Genomic DNA, 13,277 nt, shown 5'->3' with positions numbered 1-13,277 from the left:
CCCTATAACTCTGATAAGCAAAGCATCTACTACAACCTCAACCAGCACTGGCATAGCCACTGCACAGACAACAGAGCACAAAAATCCTCACATCCTTAAAAGATGGTTGGCTCAATTACCATGTGCACCATGGCATGCCTAACGTGGAAGAAATATACATTTACACTTCTCTCACCAGAGTATGCCCACTAATACAGCAGAGAAGATTTTTAATAATTTTTGTAACTATAAATGAGACTCCTCTATGTCCCCTGCTACTTCTTCCTGATGCAGGGCTGGCTCAGCCCTCTCCTGCTGCTCTCAATCTTTAAACTTGAGTGTTTCTGCACCAGAATGATGGTGACACATGAGCCAGCTGCATGCATATAGGCCATGGTTGCTGTTGATGACTGCACTGAAGCAAACAAGAAAACTAAACCTACTGGAGCCTGGCTGAAAGCTTGTGCTCCAAGTAGAGCTCAGTAGAGTGTTCAGGACATTGAGAAAAAAACCTTAGTTTTCCTCTTCAGTTTAGAAGTGCACTAACCAAAAGTGTAGCAAAAGTTCAACCATTAAGTTTTAATTTTGCAAAATAAGAAAATACCTTTGGTATGTGTACGTGCTTTTGTCCCTCCTGATATAATTGGCAAACTCTAAAGGCGGTGGTAAGTTCATTGGTTTTAATTATCACAAGAAGGAAAAATACAACATCAACACAGACTGATTTTTATGCCAGGTACTATCTCTTTTCCTGTAATACTCCTAGGTCACTGACCATTGATATATTCCAGAAGAACAGCCCTTTCTAAGCAGCCTTTAAACTGTAGGTGTACAGTCACTTAGGAAAGGCTTTCACTAATGCCCCTGCTAAATACTTTACTACTTTTCTCACAGCTCTTCACGTGCAGTGCAGACACAAGCCTAACAATTAAACCATCTAGATCCAAGATTTAGAACTTTGCTTAGAAAAATAAAACTAAGATTTCTGTTTTCTTCTAAAGAGAGTATTTCTCTCTAGCATCAATAAAAATTGCTAGTGCAATTTTTTAAGGTGAGTACCATATTCAGTCAAAATAGAAAAAAGCCAAACACATCCAAAATGTCTTTTTAGTTTCCTGAAGAAAACACTTACATGTTCATATGCTTCCCGATGTAATTATAAGATTCTTTAAAGAAGTTCATGTGCACAAACTGAAATCCTGACATATGGATGCTGGGGGGCAGTTGCTACCACTTGTCTGCTTCTCAGTGAAATTTTCTAGCAACCTCAAACAGAGATCTTTCCTCAAAAAAGTTATTACTGACTTTAAAGTAGGCTGCTTCAAGCAGTAACATACCCATTTTTTTAAACTATTTTTTGTTATTTGCTCTTGCATAGGAAAAAGTTCAAATGATAAATGAAATTATAAGACAATTCAGTCAATAGCTATGTGACTTTACCTTTCCCTTCATAACGACACAGTCCTCTTGCCTGTTGTTTGCATGAGTGGGTTCTCCACGAAGCCACTTGGTGTAGCTGACAGGTGTTCCATCGCTCCATTCAAAATACATCTGAACCTTGAGGTCATTCAACCCAATCCACAGCTCATCAGATGGCTCTAAAACATACAATTAACAGTTCTTTCATATAATGTGAACTTTTGTCTTCGTGGAAAAGAAAAAATTTTATCCTCAGGAAGTTTAAAAGGCAGTCAGGAAATTAGGACTCTCAGCTTCACAGAGGTCAGACTGACCATCACATATCTACTCCAGTCATCAGCAAAGGCCACCCACCAAAGTGGCAATAAAATAAGGGTGTTCATCATAGAAAACAACCAAAATACTCCCTTTGCCAAATTACATTGCAACACAACTAGGTTCATCTTTTTTTCCAACTCAAAACTCTTGTAACAAGATACAAATAAACACCTAAATAAAGTATTACCTCCCCTTTTCCTCCTAGTTTTAGTAAAATGAAGAAAGAAGTGTCCTATTTTCTAATGCTCAGACACTCAGTGATGTCTTTTAGAGCTGATAACCAGAGTACTTGCAAGTTTTCCCATTCTGTTGTTCCTATATTTTATTTCATTTCAGAGTAAAATGAAATACACATGGTTGTTGGATTTTTTTCACTTTTCAGTTAAAGGAGTTAGCTGCTGGCTTTTGGCTAGAGAAAACTGCAGGACTGATCAAGAAACTTCACACTTTGTTTCTGAGAGGTTCATTTGCATGTGTTTAAATTCCTCCACTCTAACACACAACACTGTAATGTTCATATTTGGTTTTTCCTCTAAATAAACTATTTGAATAAGGAGGATTGAAAATTTAGGCATTTATAATCAGTCTGAATAGATAGAACTGATATTTTGACTTTGTTCAGTGCAACTGGCATTTTTTAAGATATCATTTCGTTATTTATTTCCAGTCTGTTATCCAGTATATACCATAGGCAGCAGGTACTTCCTTTTGTCCACAGCACTATGACTCACGCTGACCAACTGCATGCCCAGTCCATTCCTTGGATAGCTGTCTTTCCAAGAAAAACTACTTGGTTGCTAGACTTTCCTCATTATTAACATTTTTCATGAACAATAAGGAGACTATTTTTTAACAGTTTTTTCCTTTGCTTATAACCTTTTATTTCTAATCATCACGCTCAGAGTTTTTTTCCTGTTCAGCTGTCAAAGTTCTTGCATTCTTGCATAAGTCTTCTTCTAACACACTCTATCCAGACTGACCACAGTCAACCTGACAATGAAATCACCCATGGAAATTAAAAATATCAGCTTTTTGTGAGCCCCCACAAAAAGTCATCAGTTTCAGCAGCAGGTCTCTCAATGGTTCTTTTCTGATTCTGCCATCCCTAGCAACAGAACTGCCTATAAAAAAGATAAAAGTCATTGTCCTCAAGGAAATTCTTTCTGATTAACACATTTCCTAGATTCCACCATAAGCTAAAACTCTTCTGTGATATTTCTGCTATCTGCTAGTTCAGGAACTAGGGGCTTCCCATTCTGGCCAACCAAGATACTGCAAATATCACCCTCCTAGCTGGTGAATGACACTTGAATGACAGACAGTCACCTCTTTGTCCTTTCTCCTTCCCTCCCTCAAGTCTCCTGCCTTTATAACACCTAAGTGTGATCAGCCCTCATAACTCACCACCTCTCCCCCATGAAGAAGTGCTCAAACTCCCAGGCTCTCAGGCTCCCTTTTCAAACACACACCTTTACCCCTTCTTGCAGACTGTGCTTTAAGTTCAGAAGTCCCCCAAAATTACATTTCAGTACCCTTGTTTAAACTCTCCTCTGCCAACACAACTGAAAGCTGTTCCAATTCTACTGCCCATCGTACTCTCATTCCCTCCTTGCCCACTACCATCCATGCTCTCTAATTTATTTTTTGTTTAGTTACTTCTTAAAATCTTTCTTTCTGTGTTTACTGAGCACTTTGCACAGCAGAGGCATCATCCATGGCCAGAGCTTCTACTGCAGTGGGCTCACACCATGGTAATACAAACAATAAACAAAATTCTTTAACAAAATAACTACATCAAAGTCATCTAAATAAGCCACACAAATCTATGGAGTCTCTTCCTACATAACATTTTTTTCTTCAGTAGAAGAACTGTTACTTTTTTGCAATCATCTCTACAGATGTATGATTAAATACCAAGAGGGTTTTTTTCCAGCAATTTGTGAAGCAGCTTCCCATTCTCAGTCATGCACATTTGTGCCATATCACATGCTGGACTTCCGTGTAAACATCCAGAATGCACTTCTTTATTCTTCATGTTCCTCTCTAAAGTTCTCCTTTGTGGGTGATGCCAACAAAAGCTCAGCTACCATGACAATATTCATCTCATTGTACCCCTTCTTCCTTTGTTTTATCATGGGACTGTGAATTGTTTGGCACAAAGACAGACTTTTGTTCTTTCTGTACAGCAGTGTCCTGATGCAGACAAGATTTTCTAGGCACTGCAATACATGGTGTTCTCCTCTCAGTGGTGAACAAGGGTAATCTGATACAGTCATAAACTCTCGTAAAAGGTTTCTTTAGTTGTTCCTATATTACTTCTCTGAAAAGAATGCTTTCAAAATAGTCTGTTGCAGCTAGTTCACCATTTGTGAAAAGCCTGGTTTCCTTCAGGACTATTTGCTATTCAGAAACACTCACTTTTACAAAAACAGAACAGCACAGTCAGTTCAGGAAAGGTCTTTGGAAGAGGTATTAAACTATGAAATAACCTACTTCTCATATGTAAGGTGAAAATAGAACTACTTTCCTTTAGAACCTAACTTCTATCAAATGTCCTAATGTCTCATCAAGAGATTCCACCTTTCCTAAGGATACCTTTTGAAAGAGTAAAAGTTTCATGTTGTTCATGAACGAGCAACAAGTCACTCTTTCAGGAATGTGAAGAGAAGTGCAAGTTGCCATGAAGGTGTCTAGGATACAAAAATAAAACATATCAGCTGTTTTATGATTTCCACTCCAAGACTGCTTTTATGCTGCAGCTCAAAGTACATGGCTACACTTTCAGTGAAGGATAAACTAATTCACCTTTACCTGGCACTGAAAGCGCACATAGGATCAGCCACTGCAAAGAAGCACACATAGGTGTGAACATGCTTCTCCCATCAAAAAGCAGTTAACTGTTCCTCCATGCAAAAGCAGGTTCATGTAAAGCAATAGCAACCATGAAATTGCCTCAGAGTCTGCATGGCTGCATTTTCTGAATGAACACATCTTCCATCTGTAGACTAACTTGCCTTGCAACAGCTCAGAAACCAAGCACCTAAGTACTGTATTTGATATGGGGCACATCTGAATCCATGTACTGGGACAGATAGATTCTGTTTCAGAAGAAACACAAGCAGCATGACTTGAAATGTAAGCACATGGCAGTGCCAATAATAGGACACAGATCTTCCCAAACTGTCTTGGACTAGCAGACTTTCCTTCTCTTCATTTATTTTTACAGATCAATTGAAAAATCCTTTTATCTTCTGGGAAAGTTTTAAATTGTTTTAACCTATATAAAAGGAGGCAGAAGCAGACCCTAAGAAATTGGAGTTTGGACATAATGCAATTTGCATCATTGACCACAGCTTTTTTGCAGCAGTAAAGTCTGTTTGGGTTTTGTGCTCCTATTCTGTGTTTTTTCTTCCTCTGATTTTTTTAATTTAAAATTTAACTCCTTCCGCACTCTGTGATCAGGGAAATTACTGTTTTTAAACAGTCTCCTCATTTTATTAGCAGGTAAGACATATTCAAAATACCTTCTTTACTCAGAATAAATATACGTGTATATATACGTTATTATGAAAAAATACTCACGGTACCCAAGTTGAGAAATAACAAAGCTGTATTCTTCAACATTATGGATGCTTGCCAGATCTCCATCCTCTTTTCTGCAAGATGTTAAGGCATCTTTCCATATTTTGGGGTCCCTATGAATTATGTAACAGTGACCAGCATATGATATCCATTGATCAGGACACCTAATAGGCACGTTCACCTCTGAAAAAAAAATTGCCACAAAGTTTCAGAATACTGTTCTTTACTAGAGACTAAACATCACATCAGAAAATATTCAAAAAAACATTAATCATGTATTTTCTTCACGAAGAACAACAGAGATGAAAAATACATAAAGGATAAAAGTCTGTGTGAATAATTGAAAGTTGAAATTTCCACATTGTTTTTAAGAACACTTCAGGTGCAAACAAGTGCTTGCAACTTGCGAAAAGACAATAAAACACTTTAAGTTTTGTCCTTTATATGCATGCATATTGACATACTAAAATGTAAGGTCTGCAGAGTGGTGCTTTATAATTTTTCTACACTGATGTCAGCACCTCTCTTTAATCCCCATGTTATATGTTAAGAATCTGACTTCACAATACATACTTATGAGAGTAACTATTTTTCCCCAAAACTTAGGCACTTTATGGATTAGCCCATCTGCTAGACTACGGAAAAAAATAACTGATTATATATAATCCCAAGAGAACCCAAATAAGACTACTGCTTTTAGGAATCCTTTTCAGAAGCTTAACTGATAAAATTATGCTGTCAAAGTAAATGATTTATGCTTAAAACTTGCTTTTAGAAGCTCAGTAGAACAGCACCAGGATATTGCCAACAAACACAAAGCTGTACAGCAAACAATTCAGCCTTGGGAGGAGTGCCACCTGAACATATAATAAACAGAGTATTGCTGTTGAAGAAACAAATTAGGATTCTTGCAGCTCTTTATTTATAATGAGCAGATGGGTTTAGCAAACACCAATATATAGAGTAGAACAAGGACAGCAGGTTTTCAGAAATTCTGCTGGCAAAACCACTTCTGTGTGTCAGAAGGAGAAGAAATGTCTTTGTTTAACAGTGGGATGTATTCTGTAGGAATGTTTAAATAGGCACCCAAACTCATGACCAGTCAGGCCCATGTTGCAGGCACATATCCTGTTTCAACTGGAACATACTGATGATTAATAGATATATAGTGCCACAACTCACACTTCTGCTGGTTCAGGCCTGCCTCTGAAAAGTACTAGCATGTTCTCACAAAGTTCAAATAAAACTAAACCTTTTTTCCCCAGGACAAGGGGCTCAATACTTGGTCAGAGACCTCTCAATTCTGCCACAGGAGAGGAAGAACTGAAAAAGAGAGTGGAGGAAGCCCAGGAAAACAAACTGAATGTACGGGGTGATGTTGGGAGAAACAGGAGAGCACAGAGGTGAAAAATGCTTTTGTAGAAGTTGTCTGATGCTTCAGGCAGCCACCTAATTTGTCCTATACCTGGTCTCAGCTCCGAGCATATGCATTTTACAGTGCTTTGCCATAAATCAGAGAGCACTCAACATACCCGTCTGCAAACTGCAAACACTGAATGGAACAGAAATCAACAGTTCAGGCAGGGCTGCAGAGAGAGTCACAAAGGTATTTATGTCTCAGTGAGTCCATGAGCATCTCTTTTTCAAGCTGATGGAGACTGTGACAATATTACTCACTGAACACTGAAGCAGCTATGGCAGGACAGGAAAACTTTTCCTTGTAGACCCAGTAACACCAGGGAACTTGTTGCAGGCCACAAAACAAAAAAAGCATTTGATGGTCTAGTTTCCTTGGTGTAAGCCTTATTGAATTTCATTGCTCGGGACTTCTTAGCACAAGAAACTCTTCGTTCTTCATTTCAACTACTCAGCAAAAATGAACCCTGTGCTTCCCCATTCTACTTTTAAAGAAAATACTAGACAACTCAAAGCCATCCAGTTTACTTTTTCATCCTAATGGAAACAAGTACTACTACTCCCTGGATATCATTTCACTTAAACAAAAAAAGCAATGCAAATTATCACAAATAAAAGGTAAAAGATGATATTGCATTAACGTGTAAAGAATATTATTCCAAATGTCAAGCTGATAAATTTATTGGCCTGTAACTGTAGAATTGTTATTCCTCAAATAGAGAGCAAGTACTCTTGTAAAGTTAACTTTTTTATAAGCTTGACTTTCTGAAGTCTGAAAATCTCACAGTGGTTGACTTGGGTGTCTAAAAGGGTGAAAGCACTAGCTGAAGCCAGTCTCATGATTCAGACATGCAAATTTCTCTCTTAGACCCATCCTCTGTGGTCTGATAAGGGAGAGAGACACAGCATCCCAGCAATAACAGTAAGAGAATTTATTTCCTCTAACTGAATATTTAAAGGAACATTTGGAAAGAGTACTTTAAGATCACTGCACTTTGTTGGCTTGGGATGAAATCTGCGTTGGCAATCACTTGGTGGAGGTAGACAGACAGCCTTTCCTTTCAACATTTTGAAGCTGAAATTAATACATTTCTATTAATCTACTTAGCTGTGTTACAGAACAAATTCTCTGTAGCCCTGAGACTCTACATCACTTTGATGTATAAAATGATGTGGCCCTCTGCTGGAAAAAATACTTTGTTACAAGAAATAGGAAACAAAACCTCAAAACAATCCTGCAGATGTTTGCTTTGTGAAAATCCATCTGTAATGAAAACAAACATTCTGTAAAGATCTTTCCCGACTGTTTTGAACACAAGCATGATTAAATTCTGTTGTAAAATGTTCCTCTGTCCCACATACTGTCCTGTTAGACAAAATTATAACTTCTAGGGTTAAAATTTCGAAGGCTTGTCTCTGTGTTTAATGTCAGGTGAACAACTACATGCATGTATGAATTTGCAAGTAATTTATTTCTTAACTCAGGAAAACATGATCTGCCACGAGTTTTCCCTTACACCTTTAGAAGCTGAGGGCACTTAACACCTTGCATGATTCCATGCTTACTCCTTTTATTACTTCCCCCCGTGGGACATTTTGGAAAATATTTTATGAAGTGAACCACTGCCAATTGCTGGTTTATCTGTTACAGTGTTTCCTCAGCAATTTCTGTTTAATTGAAAACTTCTGTCTCTTCCTTCAAATTACTGGTAAACTGGAGGGTGGAGGTGGGGGGTAGTAACAAAAGCCAAATGCAAAAGAAAGTAATGACCATTAGACACACTCCCCCACCCCAAAAAAACTGAATTTAAATCTAAATAATATAGCAGCCAGTATTAAACTGATACTGTATTTATAGGCATCAGTGTTTCAGAACTGATGTGTGAAACCTGAAAGCTGAGCAGCAGCTAGTTGAATAATCTAAAACAACCCATATATAAATGGAACTATTTGGGTATCACTGGTATAAAAATACTAACGAAACTTTACATCTTAAATTAAGAAGTGATTTAAACACGCACTGAAGTCTTTCTCAGCTAAGGCAATGAATGTGCTTGATTTCAACACTGAGGAATTAATTAAATTCATTAATTAATATGTATTTTAATGTCTAATTAATGATACACCAGCTCATTCTTGTGGTTTTTTCTCTTAGCAATAAAGCAAAACAAATGAGGCAGAATCCTCTGTCTTAAGTGTTTTTAACAGGACTGATTCTATATTGACAAAAGCAGAAAAATTATTTAAAAACACCAACTGTTTTTTAAGCCAAGTATCAAACAATGATTTTTCAAAACATCTGTTTCGCAAGTAGTGATGCATATTAATAAATGAACTGGAAATCTAGTAATAGCTTAGTGTTCTGCTTCTAAAGCTACACAAAATAATATTTGTGGATTTAGGAGATACAGGTATGTCCTGGATAAAGAAAGGGACTTGGAAAGAACAGAAAGAAGGAGTGATGAAACAAAGGAATAAGTTACAATGTGTTTATAATATACAGATAATAAGGAAACAGGTCTAAAATCTTATCCCTGTTCTGTCTTATGTACATTAGGCAAGTTCCAGAATCACATTTCCTCTGAAAAAGTATCTATACACATCTAATTTAAATAATATAATAAAGAATTGTATATGCTTATTTATGTATACAAGTAAGTATTTCTATATTTCTATATAAATATTTCTATATTTATAGACATATAAATACATTAAAATATCTAATTCAAAATAATTTTTAGAAATTCCTCTAGCCCACTACTGACTTGCAATGACTCATAAGTACTAAAAATTACAGGAAGAAGAAGTGAATTCGTTTAATTGTGTACATGGGGCTTCAGAAAATTACATCATTTTAAAAACATTAAATTCATGTTTTATTATTTTATAATCAGAATCTGACAATTCTTCTTGGTTTTGGAAAAGAGAACACAGTTTTGCAATTTGGAACTCAGGACTATTGAAGACAGATTATTACACAGGAAATAGGGAGGCCAGAGCAAAAAGGAAGTACACACTGTTCACTTTTAGAGGGAATCTTGGACAAACCACAGTCTGCAGTGTCCTTTGCTTGGTTTTACCAAGTGCAATAACACCTATTCCAATTAAAGATAAAAATCACTGCTCATTTAGGATTTGTTGAGGGTATATTACCAAACCTACCTGTAGGAATAATGAAAGATTCTGAAGTAGCATTTCCTCGTTTACAAATATAGCCAAGTTTCTTATCACATTCCCAGTTCTCCCACTTAGCACCTTTGCTAGGATTTAATGCACCACAGATTTTTCCAGGTTCTGGAGAAGGATGGCCTAAAAAAAAAAAAAAAAAAACAACAAAAATCCACCACCACAAACCTCAACAACAACAGTGTATAAGCACAACATGTGGTTACCCTCCCAGCTCTCACATTCTCTTCTGGTCCATGCTTCAACCATAAAATGCATTACCACACTGAAAGCTGTGGTACTCTACAGTCCTTTAGACTGAAGGGGGAAGTCCAGTCCCTTAAGAGATAATTTTTCCACAGAAGCCACAAGTCACAAATTCATAGTTTAACAGCCTCTTTACATGTTCAAAGTCTTGGTGAAAGGTATTAGAGTGCATATGTTTATTTTCTTTGGGATTTTTCCTCTTCTAAACAGAGAATGTCTAAGCTCCAGAGGACAATCTTCAGGTAAAAAAACTGTTCAGTAAGCTAGTCAAATTCCATACTTGGTGTAAGAAAAATAATAAGTAATTATTTTGCTGATGTGAACTTCTTGCCTATTTGTCTAAACAATACGATGATATCAGGATATTTGGATATTCTTGGATATAGTTGATTAGCATTAGCACTAACAAAAACACCTAGAAGAAAAATAGAACCTATAGAACAGAAGAAATTTCTGCAATAAACCAGGTGAACTTCTCAAGATCTGACCTACTGTTATTAAACTTAGCATGTTTTTTCTGTAATTTCTGACCATATGTCACTATATTACATATAAGCATTGGTACTACACAGAATAAACATAACAAAAGAATATTTTTAGTGTCCAAGATTGTTCACTGAAATTTTCTTATATCATTATGATTTCATTACTTTAGATTAAATACAGTCTTATATTTTCAGTCACGTTCTCTCTTATTCCCATAGGAGAAATAGATATGCTAACTTCAAAAATATAATCTTAAATTGTTTTAATGCACAAAGAAGTTCAGCTGTTGGCAGCTAGAACTCAAAAATTTCTAAGCAAAATAATTTTTTTTAAACATTGATAACAGTTCCAATTTTTTTCTGTCATTTATTTAGGGCTAGTGAAATGGAAAAATACGAAGTTTCCACAAATTCCCTTCAAATGTACCAGTAGAAAAGCAGCCAGTTCTTGAACATCCAGTGTAATGGAGATGAGACAGAGGTAGGCTGACCAACATAAAGTCATGAAGGAGATAGCACAAATATAAAATATGTTATATGGACATAAGAGTAGAGTAAGAGTACCTTTGAATGAAATTAAGGAACATAATGAGTTAAAGATAAATGGAGCCCATTTTTGTTAGATCAAAACCCATATAATTCTTTACAGTACAACTGAGAGTTGTCTGCAGTTTTAACAACCACGAACAGCTCCTCTGGCTGCTTTGGCTCCATCTCACAACTGTGTTTCCCCCACTCCTTCTTGCATCCAGATTCTCATCAGTGCACTCGGATGACAGATCTATAAATACCTTCACAGCAACTTGCAGTTCATCTGTTTGCCTGTGTGCTCACTCCACTGGAGAGCTGTTCATAAAGTAGTTCAATTCACTCTTCAGGGTTTACTACTTAAGAAGTTTGTCCACCTAAAACATGCTTTTGGGCTTATCTACACAAGGGAGGCCCTGGGTGATACGCTGGAGCATGCAGGTGTGGTTACTGGTCATTAAATACATCTGAAATTCTCAGTGAAGATAAAGAGCATTTACACTGCAGACATCTACTTTAAATCAGTCTCCAAAAGCTTCCTGAATAGCCAGTGCAAAGGAACAAGGCAAGGATCCTGAGAAAAGAGACCTTTACACAGGCACTCTGTATAGTCAACCAGAGATACAGCCCGTCACCATGTGCACAGATGGCATAGAAACAGGCTTTTTAATGATGGTACCAGAGCTCAACACTGCAGCTACAGCTGTCAAGTAGCTGGGCTTCCATCAAAATAGACTAGCCTCAAATGTTTGGTTTCATACGTGTTACTGTTGTAAGTAGGTTAATCCCAAACGAAAAAGAAAATCTATTCTTTAAACAAATAAAAAAAATTGAACAAAAAACAAATTGGAAAGGAATTTTAAAAAAAGGAAAAAGAAAAATAAAATAAAATTTTAAAAAACAAAACAGACAAACAAATCCACCCCCCACAAAAAAACACTGATCAGTCTAATCTCACAAATGAAGACATCTACAATACCTGATTTCTTCTGTACTCAGAAATAAAATAAACTAAGAAGATATGCAAATGAAGTGTCAACAGATGACTTAAAACTTTCCTATGGATTTTGAGGCTACCTTTTCCATTATGAATAACAAATTAAGCCCCATGTATATCCCTAGCATAAGGGCCATTACTCACAGTGTTTATAATCTCTATCAGAATCTTTCAACATCAAAACAAGCTCAATAATTGCAGGAGAATAGACTGCCAGAAAAGATATCTGTTACACAATGACCAAATTTTTGCCTTCTGAACTGAGTAGCAATGTATGTAACCTTACCTGGAACCCAGTTTAAGTACCGAAGAGGAGCACCACCAACCCATTGCCATCCACTGTTGAAATTCAAACTGTTAAGACCAAACCAGAGAGCTGAACTCAGTGTGCGAGTCAGACCTAGGTAACAGAGACACAGAGAGATATTGGAAGCCCACAGCAAGAGCAAGAACCTCCTAAAGACTTGAGGGTTGAATTCTAGTGGAGCAGTCTCCTTCTCCTTTTTCCTAGTAAAAGTTTTAACAATTTTTAATGTTCTAGTTAAGGTGGTTAAGCTAAACCTGCAAAACAGGTCATTGGTTAGTTACATACAGTTACATTGGTCAGTTTAGTTTTAGGTTTGGAGAATTTTATTACAACAGGGAACAAAATGACTCTGCTACCATTGATCACAAACATGAAACTCTTTTTTCAGAACTATAAAATATTAAATGGATAAAGTTGCAGAAAAGGTCACGAAACCAAAAATCAGTTTTCTAAAATGAAAGATATAGTTTTCCAGTGTGTATTTTCTCTTCCATAAAATTAACAAGTGTTAATTTCGCAGTGTAAAAAACCTGTTCTCATTTATCAAAATACACGAAAATTCAATCATTGCAAACATCATCTTTTTAACAGAATTACTTGTGCATTTTTCAGACTGATCTGATTTCAGTTCTTTAGCCAATGATAAGTCAGGCTTCTAAAAAACAATTCAAATTTATTCCTCTAGATCTGAAAAGCAATCAGAAATATGGTCCTACTGAACATTATTCATAGTCACTACTAATCAATTGTCTATCTGTGCCATTAGCATAAGGAATCACAGCTGGATGACTGATTTTTTAAATTTAAGCGCATT

At 36.5% G+C, this 13,277-nt stretch overlaps 1 protein-coding gene across 1 annotated transcript in view; it reads right to left on the bottom strand.

The window, feature by feature from the left end:
- Positions 1–13,277, bottom strand: part of LOC104689211 (mannose receptor C-type 1) — a 58,671-nt gene that overhangs the window by 32,364 nt on the left and 13,030 nt on the right. Inside the window, exons 5-8 of the mRNA XM_010399247.4 lie at positions 12,443–12,556; positions 9,877–10,023; positions 5,299–5,481; positions 1,420–1,577 (exon numbers count right to left, since the gene is read on the bottom strand). Of these exons, the coding sequence (XP_010397549.3) occupies positions 1,420–1,577; positions 5,299–5,481; positions 9,877–10,023; positions 12,443–12,556 (602 nt within the window). The remainder of the gene's footprint in view (positions 1–1,419; positions 1,578–5,298; positions 5,482–9,876; positions 10,024–12,442; positions 12,557–13,277) is intronic.

The sequence above is a fragment of the Corvus cornix genome, chromosome 2, assembly GCF_000738735.6.
Source record: "Corvus cornix cornix isolate S_Up_H32 chromosome 2, ASM73873v5, whole genome shotgun sequence".
Taxonomy (NCBI): domain Eukaryota; kingdom Metazoa; phylum Chordata; class Aves; order Passeriformes; family Corvidae; genus Corvus; species Corvus cornix.
The sequence above is the reverse complement of the archived record's forward strand: the minus strand, read 5'-3'. Positions and strand labels throughout refer to the sequence as shown.